The sequence below is a fragment of the Pagrus pagrus genome, assembly GCF_965226575.1.
Source record: "Pagrus pagrus genome assembly, chromosome: 14".
In the NCBI taxonomy this organism is placed as follows: Eukaryota; Metazoa; Chordata; class Actinopteri; order Spariformes; family Sparidae; genus Pagrus; species Pagrus pagrus.
Genome location: NC_140198.1, coordinates 24,564,493 through 24,591,704, shown reverse-complemented (window position 1 = coordinate 24,591,704; position 27,212 = coordinate 24,564,493). Strand labels below are relative to the sequence as shown.

General features: G+C 40.3%; 1 protein-coding gene across 1 annotated transcript in view; it reads left to right on the top strand.

Annotated features, from left to right (window-relative positions):
- auts2a (activator of transcription and developmental regulator AUTS2 a) overlaps nucleotides 1-27,212 on the top strand; it is a 309,944-nt gene that overhangs the window by 70,297 nt on the left and 212,435 nt on the right. Inside the window, exon 3 of the mRNA XM_084373812.1 lies at nucleotides 6,213-6,425. Within this exon, the coding sequence (XP_084229938.1) occupies nucleotides 6,213-6,425 (213 nt within the window). The remainder of the gene's footprint in view (nucleotides 1-6,212; nucleotides 6,426-27,212) is intronic.

Genomic DNA, 27,212 nt, shown 5'->3' with positions numbered 1-27,212 from the left:
TTTACTTTGTCTGTTGTTGTTGACTTGAGACGTGTTTGTTTCTGTGCGTGCGTGTGTGTGTGTGTGTGTGTGTGTGTGTGTGTGTGTGTGTGTGTGTGTGTGTGTGTGTGTGTGTGTGTGTGTGTGTGTGTGTCTATGAATGCAGGAGTATCGTGGGAAGCCAGATTCATTAAGCCTCTGGTGCATTTGAGTGCTCTCTCTGCTTCTCTGTCTCTCACCATCTCTGTCTGTTTTTTGCCACCATCCATCCCTCTGTCTCTTCTTCTCTGCTGGTAGCCCAGTTTGTGTAAACTAATTAAATTGTCTCGGTAAGACGAGTTGATCAGACCCTTTGATCAGCCGTTCACAGCCTCATCTGTTTGGTGGCTCAAATGCCAGTAGGCTGTGAGAGACCAGTGCAGGTCCAGCTTGTTAATACACTGCTGTCGCCATTGAGTTCAGAGTGCTCCTGCAAACCGAGGAGGGAAGGCAAAGGTTTCTTCATCCTGGTGCTCAAACACAGGAGCATGAAGAGAGAAAAGGGAAACAACTGAACCAAGCAGGAGAATTATGTATCAGATAAAATAACAACACAAACAATGTGTGAGAACTTGTCAAAAATAAACAAGAAAGATGGTTGTCTGAAGGCTTCTGGCAAAAGATCTAGATAAATCCCAAAAGAAAACTATGTGAAGTTATTGTGTAGTACAGGTGTTTCAGAGCAATTATCATATCAGTACAATTTGTACAGTGAAGTTAGCAGGTGTTTTTATTTATTGATGAACAGGAATCTAGAAGATGTTTGGAAGAGTTAAAAGTCAAGCACACAAATGAACATTTTTGATTGGATAAAACATATACCAATGCTGCAATGATTATTGAACGTCGCTCCTGGAATCACCCGTTGACCGCAATTCATCATCTTTATGTACTGATGCAATTCAGTGTATTATCTTAAAGTGTATTTATTATTTTGTCAAGCAGAGCTTTCCATTGTTTCACATTAATTATAAGCTCCAGATGAAGCACAGATACAGTACTCTGGTGTAGCCTGTTCACAAATCTACTGTATATGAATTGTTAATGAGTGGCTTTGGAATATTCAGCAGAAAATTGCATGCAGCGCACAAAATTAATTGACTGCAGGTGCTCCTGGCTTTAGATCCAGATCCAGTTTGCAAACATATCATGTTATGTGCTATTATACATGGCAACAGTGGCGCATGCGGATGCAATGGCCAGTGGCTCCTTAAACTTCTTTCAAATTCCGATTCATTTCTCAGCATTGAAGCTGAAACACATATTCCCTGTGGCAGAAATCATTTAATCACCATCTTTGTAAAAATCCAAAATGTGCAAAAAGATTTTAAATAAAGTTGATCATAATAGCCGCCTTCCAGATTGTCACCTGTTTAAGGATACTAGCAGACATGCAATGCGACTAAATGCCACCATGTAATTACTTTGCACGATGCCAGACAATCACAGTAATGAAAGCTGGCAGAGAGCGAGCCATATTGAGCTATTACTTTTTTTCAGTGTCATCATAAGGCGCTGAAATAAGGAATTTGTCTTGCTATTGTTCTGTGAGCAGGCAAAAAACATAATGTGCATCATTTATTCCAGGCAATCAGTTGGTTTGGAGGCTTAGAGGCAGGCTGAACACTGGCACAATAGAACCTCTCTCAGCCCCATCATAACTTTGTCACATATTCTCTGCACTGACAATGCATGTCATGTTGCATTATTTGCCTTGGGTGAGTGTGGGCGGAAAAGGCAAACAAGATTAGTTGATGCATGCACTTGTTTTTCTATGAGTGAATTGAGGCCTTTAGAGATGGTTTAGTGAGTCAGTGCCAGTAGCACACCCATCAGACTCATCCTTCTGACAGCAGTGCATATCTGTAACACTGCTGAAGTTATTCTCTACAGGCACGCTAAGGTTGCTTGGTGGTGGTCCTTCAACGGGTTATTGCTGTTGCTCGAAATGTGTTTTTTTTTTCTCACTGGCATTTTGTGGAAAATCTACCTTGATGTCATTCCTTGTATGTACTGTGATATAAATATGAGGCACGCTGTGGTTTCTGTGGGCTGTGGAATAACTCCTGGACTCAGGCAGGGTTTTGAGGAGTCCAGTGTGAGTGCTGTTATATAAACCAACCCTAAAAATGTTACTGGGCTGAGACAAGGTTTTTTTTCCTTCATACTGAAGTGAAACAAAGTAGAGAAAGATGTCTCAGTATGCATGAGATCAATGTGAGAAGGTCAGTGGTGGAAGAATTATTCAGGTCTTTTACGTAGGTAAAAGCAGAAATACCATTAGGGATTCATCCAGACCTGTGTTATGCAGCATAGGGCATGTGTTGAGAGTAGGGTTGCAATGGTACTGTATGGGATTTTCACAGTACAATAACTGTCTCAGAAAATACAGTATTACACAATTATTTTTGCAATTATCAGTTACAACAATGAAGGAAGAAAACAGAAGGGTTTTTTTATTTGAACATATGCTTTATTACAATTTCACAGAATATGATGCCCTGTATTGTTTTAATTAACACTACTACAGTAAAATTCAATACCCTAGATAAGCAAATGTACATGGTATGATAACTGTCAATTTTCATACTATGGGAGACCATAAGATGGGTATACAACGGCAGCCCTAGAGGTTTGGGAAAGGTTTGCTGTTCAAGGTACCTGGGAGACAGTGAAATATAATTCTGGAAGTCCAGTTGGAGTAACAGATGAATGTATTTAAAAACTAATCCAACACAAAAACACTGCTGAAACATCAACTACTCAATGCTCACACAAATAATTGCAACTCTAGAAAGTGTGCTATACAAATAAACTTGAACTTGAACTTGAACTTGAAAGTTATCAAGGTGGCATCTACTTTATCTGTTGTCATGATGATCGAGAGGTAAGCTGTAGAATTACACCGTTTATGTTAGAGGTGTGGAAATTTCGCGAGTCTAAGATGCATGGATGTGGAATCATTTCACAACACCAGGGTTGCTAAAGCATATTGTATGTAACTGTAACTGGGCACTATGAACTTGCTCAGTAGCACAAAATGGACAAGACACACACTGTGTGAAAAACTGCCTCACAACAGTTCATTGTAATCTGCCAGTTATCTCTCTGGAAAGTCTGTTTGTATGTTTTTGATTGGCCAAGGCTTGCTGGATGATGTCCTGCATTGCATCGGAAGTTGATCAGGGCTCAAGATGATCAGAATGTAGCCTAAGGGAAAAGTACAGAACTTTATAATCAGCAAAATTTAAAAAGTAAAAGTTTGCAACTTGCAGCAGAATAACCTTTCAGTGTTATTGTATTAACAATAAGACTGGTTGATTATTATTATGAATGCATTACCATTTATGCAGCATTTTTTGTTGAAGCTGGTTGAAGTAAAGCTAATTTTACATACTTTATATACTGTGGGGTCGTTCAATCTGTGACACTGCGTCATATTTTCCAACTGATTATGTACTTGAAAGTAAAACATTGATCTTTAAAGTAGCCAGTTGCTGTAATAGCTGTCAAATAAATGTACTGCAGTCGAGTGGGAGCGTAAAATAACATAAAATGGAAAAACTCAAGTAAAATACAAGTACTTTCCACCACTGGACAGTGTCCATAATCCACTTGAATGTAATTTAACCTGAATTTGTGATTAACACAGAAATAAGATTTTTTTTTAGATTTAAAAAAAAAAATGTTTTCATTTACTTTTCAATTAACCTGGTATGGAGGATTCGGAAAGCAGAGATAAAAAAGACGTGGCAAGAATATTGGGAAAACGGCAAAGACAGGTGTTATTGTTGCTGCAGAAATAATTCTGATATAATTATTGAGGTGAAAAACAAAACGAGTCCACATTGCACCCAGAGAATAAGTCCTTTAAGCTCAAACATTATACATATATTACATCTCTTGGCCTTAAAGTGATCCATGTATCTAGACATCAGCTGTGCAAATACCACTAGATACTCACCACCGTGTGTCTGAAGCACTCTTGTTAAAATGTGGCAGAGTATTGACATGTCATTAGTGTAGCTGTGGCAGCTTTGCACCTTCCCCTTCAACAGTCAGCCTCCACTTAGATGGCTGTCTCACCAGCTTAAATGTCTCCCTAGCGGTGTTAACACCAATGGGTCTTATGTCCACAATGGAGCAAAGCAGGTCACCCCTACAAATAACAAAGCTGATTTGTTCCATAAGTTTTACTGTGTGCCACTGTGATACATTACACAGTCTCTCAACAGCAGATGAGTGCTTCTATTGATCAGCCCTGTCAAACTGTATAACCCCGTGTGTGTACCCTGCAATATTGGAGTTGTAGCTTATCAGTTTGTTTTCACAGTCCAGTTTTCTTCATGAAGAGAAATGTCTTCTGATGTAGTTTTTATGGTTCAGGCAAAACTGAATGTAAATGTTTTAATGTCTCTTGCTGTCCTTCTGCTGACCTACTTCAGGCTCAGAGAAGTGTCTTACGGGTAAACACAAGGTCAATTGACATTTCATCTCATCTTTATTTTGCCGCTTCATGGCAAGCATAGATATCTTTAAATTCATTCTTTGGTCAGTGCAATTCACCTTGTGAGGACCAGGACTATCTATACCAATAGTCATGACAGCTGTTCCTGTTGTTGCTGAGACATTCACTCAAAACCATGACTAGCAAATTCATGGTGACACTACAGTAAACACAAGGGAGTAACGTAAGGGGATGGATAATAATGACATAAGTAAACGTGAGTCATTAGGATACATTATCTGGGAACTTTTGTACAAAATGATGTGTCATTCCACCTCAATGTTGAAATATTTTGCTCAGTAAATGAAACTTTAACCTCCCTGATGGCACCAGATGAAAAGTCAGGAGATTGGCGGGTCAGGGGTTAAATGTGAGTACAAAATGTCACAGTAATCCCTCGAGAAGCATTTTACATACAACCCTGATTCCAAAACGTTGGGACGCTGAAACAAAAACTCAAAAGCTTGAGTGTTCGTTGAAGGGTCAGGCCATGGCGGTATGGCAGATTTCGATGTTTTGCCATGAAACAGGAAGTTGCTGTAACTCCACTACACATGGTTGAAAATTCAGTTACAGTTGTAGCGCCCCCTAATGGCAGCCTGGAAATTACATGTTGCTATACGTCTATGTTCTCCTTCTAGCCGGATGACATGATCCAAGTCAAACAAAGATTAGGAAACACTTAAGACCTTGATGATACCGTATTGTAAAGATGTGAGTTTTTATTGAAGGCCGATGTGTCAATAAGAAGGCATAGTCATTGTGCTACGTTCTGGCAACAGGAAGTAGGCCTTTTGTGATAATCATAATTTGATTTACATGAAATTTTCATAGTGCAGTCTACTCTTAACACTACTTGAACCTAACATGTGATTAGTGAGTGTTCTCTAGCATCTCAAAGTGGTAACAGGAAGATACATTGAACTCCTTGGCACTGCCTCCAAAATTTTGAGGCAAGTCAAACAGTCTGCAACTGTCACACACCTCAACGTGCACAGGGGTGTGTGGGCCCATTCAGCGCTGCTTGCAGCTTTAATTTTGGATTGTATATCATCATGGAGCAAAATGGTGGACCAATGTGGCTAAAACATCAAATCAGAAGTTCTAATAACACAAAAAATTCCCATCCTGTTTTGACATCCTGTTGGCTGTCTAACACACATACCACCTTACACTAATGTCACTGGTTTAAATCCAGCAGGGGGCCCATTTCACTTTCTCTCTCATTATTCTTGTTGGACGCTATTGTGTACATTGAAATAACCTAATGGTGAAAAAAATTCCCAAATCTAACAAAGGACCACTTTTCTGCTGTTCTTTGTGGAAGAATATCTTGTGCTACTACACCATATCTAAAGCCTTTCTGCACGATTGCCCCTCAATTTGGAGCAAATTCACTGCACTGCTGACTGTAGAGTGGAGATTTGTAATCTGTCAAAACAGGCTCCTTTGAGTGGATGTTCAGCTCTTTATTCTTCAAGCTCTTGTGTGTGCTAATGAGGTGATTTTCTCAGGTATAGAAATTAAATAAAACATTGCTTTGATCGTTGATCGGCCGTATGATTGCAGAGTCCTCAAAAGTCAGCTGCACAGCTTATATATGCTGTAAAACACATTAATAGCAGTGGAAATAAAATGTTTATTTTTGTACTAATTTAAGCTTTCTCTTGTGCTTTTTCATCTCTAGAAGAACATGACACTAAAGCCCCAGGAGTGCAGAGACAACCAGGCAGGGCCCCTGCACAAGAAAAAGCCTGCCAGGGTCCCCAATGGCCTGAGCCTGGAGCCCTGCAGGAACAATCACCACCACCAACAGCCTTCAGACCAGGAGAACAACCCACGTCTGGCACACACACAAGGCAAGAGGAAGAAGAAACACCTGAGCAAGAAAAATAAAATGGTAAGTTTAAGATATTTAATCTTTCATCGCATTGTACTGATGCTGTTTTCATATAATTTGTGCAATAAATCATGTGTTGAGAAAAGAGATAGGAAATGAGAAGTAAAGAGAGACTTTCATAGAAATACAATTTGATTTCTCTAGCAGGGGTTCAGCACAGTGCTTTGTCCTCCCTTCATTTAATGCACTGTTTCATGGTGCTGAGTGGAGTGTGTGCTCCAATGGTTTTGAAATCAGTTGTCAACTTCAAATATTTTTAAAATATCGCTGCTGTTTCTTTTGGGTATTTTTTCCGACTTGGCTCCGTGCCCACTTTTTGTCGATGCACCAAGCGTTATTATGTCAAATCTGCAGTTAGGGCAAATGTAAAACAGCTATATTCTTTCATGCAAGATTCTGCAGGGGCATCTGTGCAGTTCACTGTTTGTACGTATTGACGCTGTAGGTGGGAAAGCTGGAGAGAAAACGTAGCTAGTTTTTAGTTTCTCAGGGAAATACACATCTAGAAATGTGAAGATTTTAAGGCTTTATATTGGTCATATGCTGCTGTTGTTGCTTACAGTCTCTCCCCGTTTCTCAGAGCCTGACATTTATGTTCTTTATGGTCACAATGGTCTTTATGGTATCCTTTATCATTTTACAGAAAAAAAAATAGTTACATTGTTATTACTGTGGGGTTTACATTAACATTACATGATATATTCTTTGTTCATTGTGTCTTTGTTGCAGCATGGCAATAAGAAGGCTTATTATTGAGGCCAAGGATTTGTTAAGAGCATGTCCTTTTAATCATTCCAAGGAACAGTGTCTCTGTAGAAATATCCTACTGTATCAGCTAGTTAACCCCTCATCTGTGTTTACAGCTATGGTATTAGTTATATGATAGGCATTAGTTGTGTTGTTGTTGGCTTGTTGTAGTGAGTCAGTCTAACATTTTGAAGTTTTATCACGCATAATCACACTCCATGTAGAGGTTTTGTTACAATTACAAACAAGCTCAAAAAAAGGGGACTGCAGAATACTGAGATAAATAAATATCTGTGTCACATTTGTGTATTTTACAACAAAAGAAAGATTAAGTGGCATTACATGTACGTAAAGCACACCCAGAACTAGTAGGATAATGTTTAAGTTGCATCGTGTGAATGAATGAATTAAGTCAAAATGTTTGCCAGTATGAATATAGTGTTCAGGTATGTGAGTGTATATCAGTGTACTGTAAACAGGAACATATTTTTTGGGGTAGCAAAGTGACAAGGTCACTAATGAATATTTATGCTACATTGATGCAGTGGTGTATCTCCACCAGCAAGGACTATCTGTTACAGCGATCTACCTCCTGTATACACACACACACACACACACACACACACACACTCGCACAAGCAGAGACTCTGGGGTTATGCTCTGCCATTTCTCTACTGTAGCAGAAGGTTGGTCTTTTTGAGCTGCATATTCAGGGACATGTTTGCGTGGGTCGCTGCAAGATAAGCAGACATGAGGGGAAACAAAGACATGGGTTAACACTGCTTAAAAATACTGTACCTGTAACTCCACAGTGGTTTTGTAAGAGCAGTGGTGTGGTGGTATGTATTGATTTTGGTTTCAGCTTTGTCCTTGTAGGATGAGCTGATTGTAGATTAGATTATTTTGTTGCAGTTGAAACATTCATTTTAAATACCAACCATTTATCTGCTTGCTTTTTGGGGAAATTTTGATTAAAATCTGACAGATGTTATGTTCAAACTATGCTGTTCCTCTGACAATTTTTAGAAAATGAACTATTTTCTCATATCATTATATAGGTATATAAGTACTGCATATATGCCAGATGTTGTGAATTTGGTATTTTAGCAGTCGTGGCTCCATTGCGGAGTGGATGATCCCCTCAGCCTGTAGTCATTACTTATGTGGGTTGGTTGATTTGAAAGGCTCCTAATTTCACCAAGTCACATGACAGAAACAAAACAGAAGTCGTGTGAATGCTGCGTACAGTGGCTGTATCCTGTAGCCTTTGTGGCACACCTCTGTTGTGAGGGTCACCACTGCTGCGTGTGTGTCATGTCTGTCCCTGTACTGGCTAATAGACAGATGGTGCTACTGTACCTGCCAGTTTCAAGGTTGTCTTATCCTGCTGTGATGGCTGTACATACAGTACAGGGTTGACTGTGTGGAAAAATGTCTATGTCTGACTGTGTGGTAATAAATACTATATGTGTTCACGAGCACCTTTATATGGAATGTGGCCTGGCTGTGTGTGTGTTGGACACTTTGGCAGGTGTCTGTGGTCGCAGCTTTCGGTCATGAGTGGTGGTTAAGCTGTTGGCAGAGGAAAGGCCAACCCTGATCTCCTGAGTGCACGCTCACACACAAGTACTGGCAGATGCATCCATGCACATGCAAGCTCACACACATAAACGCATCCACCACATTCTCACCCATTCTCTTTCTCACATCCTTCCCCTGCTCACCCACATATGTGTTTACGCACAAACTAACATGAACTCAGCATGCATTGCCATAACCCTCTACACACATCACAGGAAGCTGTGACATAATAACACCAACACCGATGGTTTAAGGCATGTTGGCTTAGTCACCACTGAGAGTTCTCTAAATTACAATGGGCCCCTTTACTCTTGGTAATTATTACAAATTAAACATTTTAATGATTATCATACTCATGATTATGATAACCTAATGTGCTTGGCTTTGAGGGCAGCTAAAGCCCTGACTGTTACTCTGTCACCTTTCTTAATAATGAAAAATAGTTTTGAGTTTCCTTCAAGATGTAGATAGACCTATCAACCTTGGTGCTCAATAACACTGTCACGCTTTATGACATATGCATAATTGAAAAGATCATCATCTGTGCCCTATGCCACCCCTTTTTTGTCCTCTATGAGGAGACACAAGCTGCAGAGTTACCTAGCAGAACTATTATTCTTTCTTTGGGTTCACTGTAAATAAACGTTAAGGGCATTGTCCTCCCACAAGGTTACATTTTAAATGCCAGAGGTCTGTCTCAAGGTTTAATTGTCCATTTAGAAATACTCCAACCTGGTCAGAGAGCACCTGTTATCAGCACTTTTTGTTCGCTCTGACTCTGAGCAGAATGAGGGATGAAGAGAGAAGGAGAGAGGATTTGGTGTTGAATAAAGCAAGAGGTGTTTTTCTTTCCCTCTCTTTTTTGTTCCTCTTCCAGCCGAGCTCGCAGATTGCAGCAAATGTTTTCGATCTCTGGCACTGACCCAATGTACTGAACTTTGAGATATTGTAAGCTCAAGGGGGGAAAATAGAGAAATGTTTATAAGCGCCACTGACATAGAGCCTCACAGTGAAAAAACAGCGCCGGATAGAGGAAACTTCTGTGGAGATGGATGAGAGTAAGTAGCAATAATGGATGGAGTTTTTTTAATTGTCAGATTTTAAGAATTTGATTTAGGCTACATTTATTGTACTAAACCTCTTAAAAACCTCATCAGAGACCTTCAAGGATAAGGAGTATTGAACCAACCATTGCTTTCTATGTTCAGTCAGCTAAGGCAGCAAGTCTGAATAAGGACTGAACGTGTTCAGACAAATTGATTTATATGGGCATTGGAAGATTTTCTCTGTGTAGAATTCTTGCACGTGTCTATTCGTGCATGTGTGAAATAGAATTAAGTACTTAGGTTAACTGATGTTAACCTGCATATGTGTGTGAGCTAGAGAAGGCAGCTTTTACCTTTTTACTATACAAGTCCACAGTCAGTCAGTTGTCATGGATGTCTTCAATATAGAAATGTGCACTGTAAACATAAACAGGAAATGTTCCATTTCAGTCAGTCAAATACTGTTTTCAGGAGCTCAGCTGGAATGTAGAGACTTAGACTCACTTCACAAGTTAAGCAAACATTAATAAACCCAGAAGGTAAAAAACATTGTGTCTGTTTGTTTGTTTGTTTGTTTGTTTGTTTATTCATGCATCCCCAGTGATATCTCAGAGCCCATTTTGATCAAATTTGAGGAAATGGTACGTCACTCCATGGTTCGTAGTGGTGGTGGTCCAACTACAGGTCACATACATATGAACCTCACTGGATTCAGACTTGCAGGAAACATGTTTCTTGCACTGATGTGTGTGTGTTTGTGTGTTTGTGTGTGTGTGTGTGGTGGGAGAGATGTTCTGTTCTGGTCAGGCTGTGTTCAGCTCACTGATGTTGGATTGGTAGCCTGTGGTGTGTGATGCTTTGTACAGTAGCTCTGGTGAACAGAGGGACGTGCTGTGAGGCCCATCTGCTCTCTGGCACTGGAGGGAGTGGGGAGACGATGAGTAGGGGACGGGATGAGCAAGGAGGGCTCAGGTTGAAACCCCCCCATCTCAGCGCAACCACCTGCCTGTCTGTCTGCTGGTCCGTCTGTCTGACTGTCTGTCTTTTTCATGTGGGTCTACTTCCCAGACATTTGGGTGCAGTGATTCACATTAGACTGCAGTCACTCTGGAAGGAATAGTGGTTTGCCTGCAGATAAACTTTGGGGAGATTCTTCTCATCCTCTATCAGTTGAAATATTGGCTATTGATTATTGCGATTTCTGCATAAATATTATCTGTATACAATGAACTCCATGTCAGCCTTCTCTAAAATAACCAGAATGAGATGACATAACACAGTTCCACTGTTTACTGTTACAACCAACTAAAACCACCACTATTTCCACTACTTCTAGAAGCTCAGGGCTGTACTAAGATCACAATCTCAATTCAGGCCTATGCAGTCTTATTTTCATCTGGCAATGGATGCAAGGAGAACCTTTACATCAAACCAAATGCTCCCAGTTTCCTCTCAAGCTGCATTAACAAGTGACAAGTGTGTGTTACTCCACCTGACAAGCTGTGCACACAACCAAAATATGTAGGAATCAGATGCGGAAACCCAGGGATGTTAAGAAAGATAAATAGGTGCATCCACCCCATTCTGACAGGAAAAAGTGTTTGTACTGTAAAAATGTTATGCACAGTCACACACACAGTCTGCCGTGTCAAACCAGAATGACAGTGATGCCAGTCAACGGCTCCTGCATTACCTGTCAAGCAGATGTAATGTAAAAAAGTCAATCGAGGGATGAAGATAACAATGCCAGGAAAACTTCCACTGAAAATCTCTGTCACCCAACAATCCAGATATCTACGGCAGGAGTTCACCTCCAAGGCAAGTCAAGTCAGTTTTATTTATATGGCCCAAAATCACAGTCAACATTGCCTCAGTGGGGTTTGCAATCTTTGCAGTGAACGACATCCTCAGTCCTGAGACCCTTGATTCATGTGAGGAAAAACTATCCAGAAAAAACCCTTGTAGCGGGGGGAAGAAAATGACAGAAACCTCAGCAAGAGCCACAGAGGAGGGATCCCTCTCCCAGCACTGACAGACATGCAATAGATGTGAAAGAACAGAACAACAAAATCACAGAGTATACAATTTCATTGACACAATATCTGATACAAGTACATTATATTTGATATATATGTTAAGGATGTGGATCTAGGCGGACGACTGAGCAGGTCCAGGCATTACACCTGATGCCTCTCCACCGTGGTGACCTGGAAGAGGACAGGCCAAACAAGATAATTAAAAAAAATCAATGTATACAGATTTTGACTTTACTTAATTACATATATAAGGAGATTGTAAAACACAAGTGAGCAATGATCCATGGGGGCGATAGGGTTGTGACTATCCGGATGTCATACTGTATATGCAAAAGAGCGAAAACCTCCTCCTCCTCAAAAATGAAAGGCTATTGGCTGTTTCCGAAGTCACTGTTTTCCTTTATTATTCACTTTATTTACTGTCTACGATTTTATTTGAGCGTCCTAATTAAAGTTTTTACTTGATTCTTTTTCACATACATTTATAAATTTAGCACAAAAGTGTATCTTCTATTGTCAGCACACAAAAAAAGACATGTTCCTAAGAAGGCGTGAAGGAAGTAAATATGAAATATTGACAGTGCAAATGTTTGGTGACAACTCAGTGTAGACTGTTAACACTTATTAGTTTAATTGTATTTTTTGTACTTTTTTAGTTTTTTTCCGTCTAGATGCATTTTTAGATGCCCTGCCAAACGTATATGGCAATAAAAAAAATGTGCAATTAGTTAAATCATTAGTTTAAGTACTTTGCACCATGATATCCTTGTGTAAACCTCTCCAGCACATTAAATGAACCATGGATTAAGTGTGATCCTGGCATCAGGCACTGTCAGCTGGCTGTGCTGCTTACATTGGCTCATTATAAGGCAGTGTAGTGTAATGGAGATAACAGGCACCGTCACATGGCAGACCACCCTGGCATTATTGGTTGCAGTTCTTGGAACTGAGAATGTCTTTTATGGGCTTTTTTCTTTTCTAACTAATTAAGAGGTATTACCATTTTGTACACATACAGTAGTGCCAACTAATCTCACATGTTGTTATTTGTAGTTTCAACAGTCTTACATTAAAAAAAGAAAAAAAACCAATGTGAGGGCATATTATAGTGGTGATGTGAGTGTAATGCTGCTGAATGTCTGCTATGTGGGGCTGACATGACAGTGCTTTTTACAGGTCATTCATCTGAGTTCTTTTATTAGAGCAATAAAGTAAAAGGCACCACTTCACAGCTGTCCACATCTGTCACACCTAAAACATGTGAAAAACGAGCAGTGGTCTTTGGTCTTTGTCCCAGCGGTGAGGAGTAATTGTTACGGAGACTGCTGAGCAGTGTCTAGCCCCGGGGTTTGAAGACTGTTCCTTGAGAGGTGCTAACCAGGTCAGCCAGTCAACAGGAGGGCTCTGGTGTCTGGTCTTTGGCTCCCTGGATCATCTCACTCTGTATATTCTCAGTCCACCTGCCCTGATGAAAAAAGCCTGCCTTAGGCCTGCCAGAGGCTGTATTATCCCCCGCATCAGGCTCTTACACAGACTGAACTCTTATTTCAACCTACTGGTGGCCAAATATGTAATGAGATAAAGCTAAAAGCACTAATGGCAGATCTCCCGGCTTGGTTATGTTATATGTGTGTGTGTGTGTGTGTGTGTGTGTGTGTGTGTGTGTGTGTGTGTGTGTGTGTGTGTGTGTGTGTGTGTGTGTGTGTGTGTGTGTGTGTGTGTGTGTGTGCGTGCGTGCGTGTGTGTAAATATTTGGACTGAATCCCTGATTTTGTCAGGACGGTGGCAAGCTTACATGCTTTTCAATCTGCAGTGAAAATGTAATATAATGTTCAGCTCTTTCAGCTTCGCGGGTCACCCTTAATAAGCTTATCCACTAAGCCAATAAGAGATTCGAAGAAAAGCAATGTCCTGATTGTCAGATAAGATGCTAAATCCATTCTGGTGGGGGCTTTGGTTGTGGGGAAGATAATTGTTGCTGTCACAGTGGCGGTTTATAGCACTGGATCAAATCAAATCCAATCATGACGGCTTGTTTTGTGGTCTTTGTATCTTTGTGACACACATGACAACAATCTGTAAACATTTTAATGCATCTGGTGGTTTGAAAAGGTTGTGTGTAATTGGTGTGTGGATGTGTTTTTACAGCACTTAAAGGAATGTAACAGTGTACAACAAGATGTTACCATGACGACATGCATGTGTCAGCTTCTCCGCAGACTGTACATCTCTGCGCAGCTTCACCATGCACTTTCATGTAAGTGCTGCTAGAAATCAAGGACCGTCTGACAAGATGTGATGCTGAGATCCTATTACTTATTTCGGTTTTGAGAGGCTTTTTCTTCAGCTAGTTAAAAGAACTGGTGGGACAGTGATGGTGGCATCTGTACCTGTAGAATCTGGAGTTGTGGTATGTCACGAACGATAGGCTACTGAGGCTATCGCTAATGGGATCAGGGTGAAGCAGAATGTGGTCCATGACCCACTGGGTGCACACACATCACTCACCCACTTCACAAAAAAATCAATAAGCAGTTCATACCTCGCCAATGCGTCACAGCGCCATGCCGCATCACAGTACATCATACTGAATGTGCACAGATGGCATAGAGACACTACAGTACCTGATATTAACCGTCAGGGACTGAAACTGGAAAACAATAAAGAACTCACTGCTGTGAGAAGCTGAGATGGTGCTAATGTACTGTAACAGTCCAGCAGAGAGCTGAGGAGGAGAGAAAACAACCTCCCATATACTGAGAGACATGGGAGGGAGAGCACACAGTTAAAGCACCCCAAATAACAATCACTTGGGCAAATCAATCAGTCAACTCAATACAGTGGGAGTCAAAGGAAAAGGACATCCACAGATTAAGAAAAAAAGAAGAGCAGGAAGAGTGAATAGATTATTACAATTGTTATCATTAGAATAAGTTCTCTTTCAAATCAAACATGTTAAGATATGAGTGAAAAAGTATTGTTGTTTAACTGCATTAATAACATTTTTTGAATCAAACACAGTGTAACCATGTCATATGTCATGATATGCTACTTTAGTACACCTTAAGAACAGATATTACCTGGAGCACTACAGAAAATTACAGGTGAACATTTTAATATCCAGGAAGTCACATTATAGACACTCCTACTGACTACCACTCTAACAAAGTGGCTACAATCCAGCACACTGACCGTACACGGTCCTGCCATACTCAAGGTTTGACCTAGTCATGTTGCTCTGCTCCTGCTTGAGGCTTTCTGACAGCACTTTCACACCCCCGCAACTCTAACTACATGTATCCACCCCCTTGTCTGCATATCCTACTGATGACTTGTGAGCGCCAACTGCCTGTCTTAAACTCGAACCCCTGATGCTGTTTGACAAGTCTAGGCCAACATGTCTTTGAAAACGGTTTAATGTTTTTTTTTACATTCTCCCTGCTTGCCCTGCATTGAGAAACCTATTCTTTTGAAGTGTCACTTTTCTCTAAGGGAGAACGGGCAGAAGGAGGGCGGGGGTTGCACTTCCCGCTGCATGACTGTTAAATGGAGTCATTTCATTGCTCTCAAACAGTGAAGACTCTGTAGCTGCTGCAGGGTGGCAGAGCAATAATAGACGGACAGCACCTGCTGTCACTAGTCACCGTCCAACCTGACACTGGCTCTCACTCTTGACAACCCTCATAGTCAATTTGTGAAAATTAAGTGGCTGCACTTTAAAACAAAGAGTCCCCCCTCTTCAAGCTCAGGCCCATCTCAGCTGTCAGTCAGCACAGGGCAGTGAGTTGTTTGAAGATGCTTTTATCATGGCTGTCCAGCCCCTGTCACAGACAGACCACTCCAGCGCAGTAGTCAGACTTATGTCTAATCCAATCTGTTACAACACACAGGCCCACAGATGAACGCTCAAGATAGTTCAAATCTGTCTGGATTTGGATTTTTTTTCTTTCCTTCCCCTTTCTCTCCCTCTCACTAAAAGTAACATAACACTGTGTGGCTTTGCAAAACTTGTGTCTACTCCTCGTCCTCACATTGAGTCCCTCTCTCTTTCTCTTTCTCTGTCTTTTTTTTTTTTTTGAAGATTCCACTTGGTGAATGAAAATAGTTTTTCTTCTGGTGGTGGTGGTAATGCACCTCAACACTGACTGCCAACCGCCATAAAACGGAAAAAGAAGAAAAAGCTGCTGTTAACTGTTAGCTAGCTATTGTGCAGCATGGATCTGGTGTGTGGAAGCTACTCTTCGATTTACTACTTTACAGAGTTAAACCTTGATGCTACGCATACAGGATAATAATCACTGAACTCTGACAAGAACAGTGGAGTACTACTCTGTGTGGAGTATGCCAAAGCGTGTAACTATGGAAGCTGTTCAGTGAGGCTTAGAGCCAAAAAAGCTCAACTTCCAGTGAATACCTGGATATTTTCTGTTGTGTAGCCCATAGAGCATGCTTTCATGGGACTTCTGCTCACTGAGCCAGCTAATTTCAGGTTTAGCGCCTGGCTTACTTGAATAGAGATAAATGATTTAATCTCGCAGATCTAGCCTTTACTAATTTAATTGGACTGAATGGCTCAAATTATTATTAATCCCATTTAACAGATGCTTCTTCCACAATTTAGGTTTATGAACAAATTCTTTTTGGGCCACAGTATGTCACAGTATGTTCAAAGCCTGACGCTCTTCCTGGGGGCTTGACGTGCATCACAGGGCAAGCTGAGCGATTTACCCTGTGATATCCCCAATTCTAATCAGTGGCTTAAAATGGCCTTTAGCACCCTGTTTAAGAATACACTGCACTCCATGTTCACCTGTGGAGAGACCATTTTGATTTATAGATCCACATGAGTTTTGCTCTGGTCTCAGATTACATCACCATAGGCCCCATTAAGGGAAAGGAATTGTAAAGTTAGTTCTTGATTTCTCATCCGTTCAGCAACTTTCCTTTCTGGTGTGTATTGAGAATTTCATTCATGCGGATGCGCAAATTAACAACATAATGGACCGTAGCCACACACTTAATATTCATACACAAACTACCTCATTCACAAACGCACACATACTGTGCCCTCCTCTATGTTGCAGCACACTAATAGGCTTTAATAAGGTGTATAATTGCCGAACCTGCTTCTCCTGCTGCTCTTTGATGCAGCCTGCACACTGTAGAGGCAATTGGTTTGTAAATGTCAATTAGGTATATCCTGGATTTTAGCTAAGCCTAGATACATAGGAAATTGCTCTATGTATGTACCTTAACATGCATGTATGTGTGTGGAGGGTGAGTATCTAGAAACAGCTCTGTAGACGTGTGTTTTCTGCTCCTCCTCCTCCCTGTCTTCCCAGTTCTACACTTTGTTGCCCCCTGTAAAAGAGGAGGTCAGGGAGCAGGTGCTGGCTGGGAAAGTGGAGTATTTATGGGAGCACCAAAGGCTCATAGAGTGAAATATTCCCACGTGGGGACAATCCTGACTGTTAAAGTATATCCAGTTTAAGAAAAGGACATCGTGGGGGCTGGTATTTACCCAGCATGTGCACCACACTACCACACTACCACTCTGTCCCAGTCCTGCTTCATCCATGACCGCCTGCTAACCTTCTACCCCACTAACTACGCCTGAGTGCTGACTGAGATGTGACTGAGATGTGACTCAGCCTAACTCACGTAGCTTTTTTGAGCTTTTTGAGCTTTTTTAAGTCTTGAAATAAATCCAAAGTGAGTTCCATGAGCTGACCTCCTTTCCCAATGTCGTTCTGTCTCTGAACGATCTCTCAGGAGGGATTTCGTCTAGTTTGGGAGAGAAGTTGTTGAGAAGGACAGCCTCCTCTCACAGCCTGGCCCAACAGGCATCTCAGTCCAGCGAGCATGTGTTTTTAATTTGAACAGTGTTCTACAATTTTTACAAAATGTACTTAGTCATGTTTTCTTGACTTCTAACAAGTAAAGGCGTCAAGAAAAATAAACATTCAAAATAAAAGTAAACTGCTGTTCCCACTGCTACAGACAAAAACAGACTCCCACCCACTCAGTGAGTCTGTGTGAAAAGTGCCACCACAGTGTATAGCTACAACAAGCAGTTTAATCATCCTAAAACAGGAACCGTTAGGAGTGATCAAAGCCAGTAGTGGATGAAAAAAGATAGTTTTATCCTACTTGGATCATATCCAGATATTATGACTTGAAATTTAATGAGGACTTTTTGAGTAAGATTTCAGTATAAATCAAACATAAAAGCAATTTAGTGAGCTATTATTTTTCTTCGCTCTTTAAAATTCAGTCTACTGTACTCTGCCCCAGTTTTGCACACCGCTCCTGTTTGTGCCTTTAATGAACTCATTTTACTGGGCTGAATTTCTCATTTGTTTGCTTTTACAGCGACTAAACTAAAGCTAATTATCCTATCCACCTGCATTAGACTAAAATATTTATGTGCAGTATCTTTACATTTACCATTATTACCTACAATTAATTGACATGGATTTTGATTTTTATGTAGAAAATCCTTTGAGAAACCATTGACCTTAAACGAGGCAGGTGTCAGTTTTATACACTGGCTTGTTGTTATTAGATCCAAGACTAATTTAAATATATATCAATATCCTTTTTTTTTTTCAAAGGCAGGTATCAGATCAGATCGACGACAATCTAATCCTAATCTCCACATCATCATTACTTGTATCCTTCAAGGCAAGGAGAAGGACAGTTGTTGTTGATATGTAGGATGACAAGATAATCAATATCCCTGCTGTGGGATTTAAACAAACCCTCATGTGTACTATAAACCCAAGGACCCTAGAGACGGCGCACTTATCAGTCAAAATAATATGATTTCTGGTTTGGCACTTATCAGATAGTGCCAGGGGCTGGGAATGTACTGTATTTATGTGAGCTTATGGTGTTTAGTGCTAAAAATGCTCTGTGGTCTCCACATTGTGTAAATGTAATTGTAAAAAAAAAAAAGCGTTGAAGCTGTGTGAGCCACTGTGATTGAATGTAATTAAGTCATGAAACTTATCGGCAATGAACTTCGTTTAACCTTTCCCTCTCTGTTCAAGTAATTATTCATTTTTATTTTCAGAAGAATAATCATAACATCTTTTACAGATCTGATGCACACGTTCCCCTCTTCACCCTCCTGCTGCTTTACAAATTGGCACTGAAAACACACAGATTTGTCTTTTTTTAATTAATTCCAAACCAAAACCACTGAAATGCGTGACAAGTCCTAAATATGACTCCCAAACTTGGAAGTAGGAGCTGATGATGAGCACTTGAAGTCAGCATAAGTAGTCCTTCATCATGCCGGAAATGAGAGCGAGGCTTTAATGACTATTGCGAGAAATGGCTGCAGGGGGGTGGAAGAATATCTGAAAGCTCATATTTGCATGTGTTGAGTCATTGCTGGAAAGTTCTTATCTCCTTTCGCTTTTCATCAGATCCACATTCCCTGACGGGGTAAAAAGAAAATCAATTTCCCTGCATTCCCTTCCGCCTCATTTCCCTGCTTTTGATAACATGGTCGACCATATCCTCTTAGTAATTTGTCCATATAGGAGTTTCGTTATTCCCAGTGAATTGTCTCTGATTTTTTGATTACCCTCAGTCCACTGGTGATGTAACTTAACGTAGCACCATGAAATTGAGTGTAATAATGGAGGATAATGTTCACAGGATGTCTGCTGTGCTGCTTCTGATAAGGGCACTCTCATGACTATTGTATAATTACTACATGCCATCTCCCAGCTAATTGTCTGTAATGTCATCCTTAGTTACCCCATCATCTGACAACAGATCATGCACCGATGCGAAATCACACGGCAGAGAATATACAGAACTACACAGAGGAGGCTGGCACTTTCCATCATATTTGTCTTTGTTGGTTTTTAATAAGTGAAGGGTTTATCCTCTGGGCTCCTAACATAAACTGAAGAGCTGCGGAGCCCTGGGTCATACAGCTGCTTTCATTTAGTATTAATCAAGGCACATTGTGTCCAAATTAGGACAGGATCTTTTCAGCCAAGAGTTTTCAGATTTCAGGTCCATTTTGTTCATCATGTAGTTAACTCCCTCTCTCAGACACGCATGCATGCACATCTCAGAAATAGAACTGAAGATAATGCAAACATCTGTGCAAGAGAAGAGAGCTTCCTCTACTGTAAATTGAGCTATAGACTCATGAGGAATAGCAATAAGAGAAGGCACTGGTTTGCATACATTTTGCATGGGAAAACAGAGGGCTGGTGCTAGAGATGCATTTTGCACTTAGTGACTAATTATAATCAAAACATTAAATTAAATATCAGGAAAAATAACATTCAGCAGTCCATTGTGAACTCATGACAAGCTACTGGCCCCCAAGAAACCCTTAAATATATAGCAAATGTGTTACAATCTCTGTGTAACCTCAGAGGAGAAGTAGTGACTGGTCTTGATACTAAGTGTGCAATGTAAATGGTTAGATGAGAACACTAGTTTAAACTGCTGTTCACAATTATTGATATTTGTTTTATGCCATACAGCAATAGGAAAGTAAAGTGAGTCACTCTCGTTAAATAACAACAGTATAAACAATCAATGTCTGATAGGAAAAAACTATGATATGAGAAAGGAAAAGAAAAGGAAACAACAACAACGTCTCTCTGGAATACCACATCTGTGTTGTTTCCTCCTTCACCATGTGTACTCAGGCTGTTGATAAATATGATGAGTATACGATATCTAGATATGTTAGAACCCTCACTCTAAGAGAAAGGGAGTAGGGAGGCTTCCAGTACATAGCAGTCAGTCTTTTTGTTGCTGTAAGATCAAAACCATCATAACAACTAACATGCAATGCAAACCAAGAGAAGATGCTGAAGAGTATGCTGGAGAAACATTTGTTGGAGGCAACAGAGAAGTAATTCACTCCAGACAGCAACAAAGTTACATTTTGGCAACACTGTGCGCTAGCTGTCCAACCCATTTCTGTGATGAAAAAATGTGAGATTTTGAGTCTACATCTCAAGCCTTTTTATTCACTGCCAAGCCAACATTTTTATCTCTAACAGTTGTTCAACATCTGTAAGACCAAAATAGTGAATTTTTGTCACAGGGAAACACGAAGTGTCGGGTTTCATGGCTGATACACTGCAGTACTGCAAAACTGAGGCATGTAATGGATTAAATGACTTTTGGGATTTTAGCAGGAGTGTAATAGTATAGTTAATAGTTAATAGTGAATATTAAAAAGAAGTTAATTTGAATAGCCTTTACATGGTATTGCTATTGGTAACAACAATATAAATATGCTATTGAGTAGGGTATATTAGATGTCAAGAACTTTACTTCAGGATGATAATAATAAAATTATATCCTATGTCTTGTTACTTAAGATTGGAGGGATGTTCCTCATCCAAGTACTAAACATGACTATTTTAGATGCAGGACTTTGATTAACTGGGCATATTGTAAAATGAATAGGCCACTGTATCATTTAATTGGAGATTGTGTGCATATGGTGCATGTGAGAGAAATATCTCGCCTTTCAATAGACTTAAAAAAGGTTGGGCATTAATAGCTTCTTCTGAATCTGTGACTGAGATTACTGGTAAGTGAAACATCACAGCAAGATATACATTTTTCAATCGCAGACATCTTAGAGTTCTTAGTAGAGCATAAACATCTAGTTTGTCAAATGCTGCTTACGTATCCATCAATTATTGATTCTGACATATTGACAGACTGTCCTGTATTCCCCTCTTGAGTGATGACCATGGACTGCAGCATGGTAAAAACAGAAGACAGATAAATGGACCAGAGCTCTACTGTTCTAATTTAATTGTGGGGCTGGTTAGGTTTCAAAGTGTAAAACGATAACATCAGTACATATTCTGTCTATTTCATTACATTACATGCACTCAAAATGCAAACACCCTGCTGCAGTTATGATCATTCTATTTTTTACACGTTCACCACTCTCTCTATGGATTCAGCAGTGCACCGCCACTTGAATCCAGACAGATCTCAAGTGGAAAAGGGGATAAGAGTTATCGTCCCTTGACCTTGAGCTCAGCTGCCACTGCCTCGACTGCTCTTTCATCAGACCAAGCCTCCATCTTAACCAGATCTGTTTGGAGAAAGCGGTATTGATCCTCTAACCTTACAGGCCACTCAATAGGAAGGAGTAGAGCTCCAGATGAAAGTTACAATGTACTGTCAGAAAAACTGGATACACCTCAGCAAGAAAAAAAAACAAAAAAACACTTTTCAGGGTCTCACACTGCCAAGCACAATCAATTTATGATGTTTCAATGCATGAGTGAATAAGTTGGTGGTAAAGTGTTGCACACACACTGAATGCAAATGTGGAGATGTTCTGTGTTTTGATAAAAAACAGGCTGTTTTCCAGGTGCATACTGAGATCACATACAATAGAGTATAAAAGGAAATAGTGAAATCTGTTTACTGTCAGATTTGGCCCAGATGAGCAGATGGAGACAGTTTCTCTGAGGAACCCGCAGGGAAGGCCAGACTCTATCCTCCTCTTTCCTCTCCCTGTCCTCTTGACAGTGCCAGCTCTTTGCCACCGCGGGCTGAGGAGGTGGCAGTCTCAGCCTGGTTTTCCTGTCACCCCGGGGCAGGGAGAGAGAAATAGCCATCTGTGATTTATCCAGACTCTGACCATGGTCTGCCAGGGGCAAGGGAAGGGATGAGAAACGTTAAATGTTCCTAAAAACATCTATGCCCTTTAACATTCTCATCCTTTTACCTCTCTGTCATTCTTCTGTAAAGTACTGTAAAAATATAAAACTCTTGTAAGAATTGTGGCATATGCAAAAGTAAGCTCAGTCAAATCATTTGAACTGTTCTTTAAATGTAGAAGCCACCTCAAATACCAGCACTCTAAAGTTTTCATTAGAACTAGAATGCATTGTAAGTGAGCTTGAGTTTATGATATTAAGTGACCATGTGGAACAACATTATAGGATTTCCTGAAATAACTGCAGCATGTCTAGACCACGTCCTCTCCCAGACGTAGCCCTCAGTGGCTGCCAGAAAAGACGGAATAATTGAATCCTGAGCAGAAAAGAAAAAGCACAGAGATGGTACAGCGACAAAGGGCCCAGTCTCTGTCTGTGTCTCTTTGTCTGGTATTTTTAGATGAGTAAACTGGACGGGAGTTGTGTTGTAAAGGTGGCATTCTGTGGTGTTTTTGTGATGTGCTGGCACCCTCTGCTGCTAGCAAAGGAGAATGCTTTGGACCCCTTTTACCGTGGAATCTGATTTAAGATGTGCTAGTTTTACCACTAGAGCCCCCCTCGTACCGTCCGCTGCTCAGACTGGTATTTTCCAATCTTAAATTGAACACTCTCGTTCTTGTTAATTCACTGCAATGTAGATTAACAGGGTTGATCTTTTTCAAGTTCCTCAGGGCAAAGTGTGACTGATTCATTGGTGAGTAGCTGTAATGTAGAAAGGGGCAGAAAAGGGCAATTGACAGTGTAGTCATTTTGAAAAATGCACCAGTATTAAACAGAAAATGGCTCATTTTTAAAGGCCATGCTCAGAGCAAAGTAGCATTTCACATCATTAAAGTACACACCGCTGGGTTGAACCCCGCAAGCCAATATGGCTTTTCTGTGTGCTTTGTTTAATGTAGGCACACACATGATCGACACTCACACACACACGCACACACACAGACGTTCCCTGTCTCTCTCGCTCTCTTATTACTGTCTATCTCAGAGCCAATTTGCTGTAATGTTCTGTGATGCAGGGGAACTGGTTGGCGATAATGAAGCTAAAATAAGTAGAGCTTATTATACAGTGGCACATTGAAACTATGCAGGGCTCTCTCCACACAACCGCACACACAACAGTCATTCCTCCAGAAAAAAAATATGCCACTCTGCAGGGATCAACTTGTTAGTGTAGAAGGCTGAAGCGCCATGCGTACTCTATGTGTGTGTGTCACTGAGGCTGTCTCTTCTGTGTAAAGCCGAGATCCCATGTGTCTGAATGTCACACTTCAGAGCTAACTGGGTATAATGAGCAAAAAATGTTGCAGCAGTGAACTAAATTCTTTTGATTGTCGTCAGTTACTGAAATCATCTTGTTGACACACAGTGAGGCATCAACAGGTATGAACAGGTTCTGAACAGATACTAACCCTAACCCTTTAAAAATGTTATTAATCTAAATGACATTTTTATTGTTAGGGTAGATTTGACTGGTGTATTATGCTCTTGAAAGGATTGTGTGTGTGCAGTTTGTAAAATGTTGTGCTCTCAGTTCTTTTTTAAGTTCATTGTGAGATTACTGTCTCATTCTGCATCTCCACAAATCACTGCTTGTTTTTTTCTTTGTGTTTTCAGCACCTTTGCAGAACATTTATCCTGCAGAAATTATTGACAAGACACAACTGATGTTATTATTTCTGGTTGAGATATGATTTTTAGGCTTACAGTTGTGAAGACTCAAGAAGACTTTCTAAACCTGGAATATATTTCGTTACCATTGGGGATGTATGATAATTTTAAAGCAGTGCTTTATTAATCAGTGAATTAATCAGTTGATCAATTTGAGTAAAATTCTGGGTCCAGCATGAGTATTAAACAAATGTTTCTTCAGTAACTATTAGAGCCTACACTTTACCATCCAAAATGACATAATTGCACTGATACAGGACATTTCACTGGGAATTTGATATATTTTTATTATTATTATAGTATACAATATTATTCATTTGGCTACAATTTTTGTTAAATAGCAACCCAACATATGAAATGATTGCACTCAAGTTCGAAATATTGAATTTTCACCCAGACCTAATTACCACTTTCCCAATAATTTTTGGATTGTGTCAAAAGTAAAGGAAAATGTTTAAAGTGATAGTGTTTCTCTGATCTCAACTGTTTCTCTGATCTCAAGTCATAGAGCTGTGATACCTCTTTACTGACTAAAAAATAAAGATTCAGTGTGCATTATACGTCACGGTCACATGTTGAAGGGTTAAGAGCAACCATCATTATTACAGAAAAGCAGATATGCCTTTGCTCAAAAGGTGGGTTCGCACAGATCAATATGGCATTTCTAATAGGATCTACCTTTATTCCTTTTAACTCTGCTTTAGATCACTTTGATATCCACCCACTCCCCACCCACCCCCCAAGCTGCCGTTAACCTTGATTCAAGTGTCTTTGGCTCGCTGCTATCTCTTTGAGTTGACCTGCTAAGAGCTGGAGTGGAGATGGCTGCTTTGATGCCTTTATGCTGCATCTTCTGCTTCTCCGACTCGCCTCCAGCTATACAATACGCTTACAGTACACACAAGACTGTCAGAAGGAATGGTGGAGAGAAACAAGTGGAGCAGCAGGGAGCGTGTAATATGTGTCAGGGAGCACGCAGAGAGCACACATGTATGTTTGTGTGTGCGTGTTGTGAAGTTTTGTTGTTTTGTGGACGTGAGTGATGTAAGAAGGATGTGAGTCAGAGGCCACGTACCACATATCTCTCTCCTCCTCTCCCTTTACATCCCCACCCCCCTCCTGCCCTGATGCATTTCCCCTGTCAATGCTACACATGTAGTTCACAGGTTACGATCAATAATTTGTACTCTCCACCCCTCTCAGAGAGATGTGGCCCAACCTCCACCAATCCACAGTAATGGCTGTTGCTAAGAAGCATGGGTAATGGGATGCAGTCTATTTTTCAGGCATGTTTCAAAGTTTTTAATGGTGGCGCTCCCACATAAGAGCCCCTGTGTGGATTGTGGAAATGGGCAGCAGAATGAGCAGGCGTCCTCTCCATGCTCTGGAATCATAAGTGTTACAGCACGAAGGTTATTATCCTCTGGTCCCATGCTGACTTATCCTCTGCCATGGGAAAGAAGACAGAGAGATGCCCTCGAAATGGATTTTGTTGCCTATACTTCCACAGCAAACACACCAAAATTGGTGAAAAGCAGATAGACATGCACTGGTATTTATTTGTGCTACAGTGACCTGGCTGAGTCTGTGCTGGCACAACTAGAGGGGATGTGTCATCGTGACCTTTAAAGGTTACACATGTACACATTAATTCATTACATCATTGTCAGATTTGGTTTATATGATGTTATTACTACAAATAAGGGACAAGATTACATTACACTACATTACAAGAGATAATTAGGAGGCTCTGTCTCACACCTTGGCTATTGTAATGGTAATTACTACGTCACATAGACAATTTTTTCTCATTTAGATCAGTTTTAGCCACCATAGTGGTTCATTGGTCAGTTCACCTCGTTGGACTAGGCAGAAATATCACAACAATGGATACCAGTACCACAAAATTTGATGGCCCACTGAAGATTAAGCCTGTCTGATGATCTCATGACTTTTCTTTCAACAATGTCATCAGGTTACAAGTGTTTTTGTCTAATACTTTAGCTTATGTTCCAGTGCAGGCAAATCTAACAACATCAGCAATCAGCCTCAGCTATACTTTGTATTCAGGTCAAATTAGAAAGTGTTAGCATGTTAGCAAAACATACCAAGATTATGAACATGGGAATTTGTCCAAATCTTTGACACTAGCATGTTAGGATTTAGCTCAGAGCTCTGCTGTATCTAATGAAGTACTGCTTTGCTAAGCTGCTACTGTGGCTGTAGTTTGTCTCTTTGTTTGTAGTTTAACTGGCATGTGCCAGAGTGAACTTATGGATTGCTCGAGCCTTGTCTTTCAGTTTTTACCTCCAAAGCAACAAATGTTTTGAAGTAAAGAAACAGATTTCAAGAGTAAAGCAAATGTGCTGCCAGTTTTCATAGTGTTCATTTCCCGTATGTAGTATGTAGTATACAGTATGACCTAAAGCCAAATAACAACCATGTTGCTTATTACAATAAAATCTATCTAATGTTCAAACATTTCTGTTCATTAGAAAAGTGACTTCTCCTGTTCCCTTTGAGAATACAAGACACAGTCCAGAAGTGCATGAAAACATGAAAAAGAAGCCATTTGAAGCAGATCATTCATTCAGCAGTGATTGCTAAAATATGTGAATGTGAAGGTGTAATTGATGATGATAGCAGCTGCGATTAAATAATAGTGAACACAAATCTACGGTCAGTGCACCCAGTTTATTATTGTGTTTAACAATAAATTAAGTAATTGCGAGATTAAAAAAATCCTTACGCTGGAGATATCTCAATGATGATGAAGTCAAAAACCCAGTTGGAGTTTACAGCACAGAAGGTCACACCGAGAACAGAGAAATCTCTCTCTGGGATTGTTTGCTTGTTCATTACTTATCCCACCCACTCAAGCTTCTAATTATGATATTGCTTTTTTATTTTCTGTTCTTTGCTCCAGTAGATTTGTTCAACAGCTTGTGTTTAATCCCCTCGATAGTTCTGTCC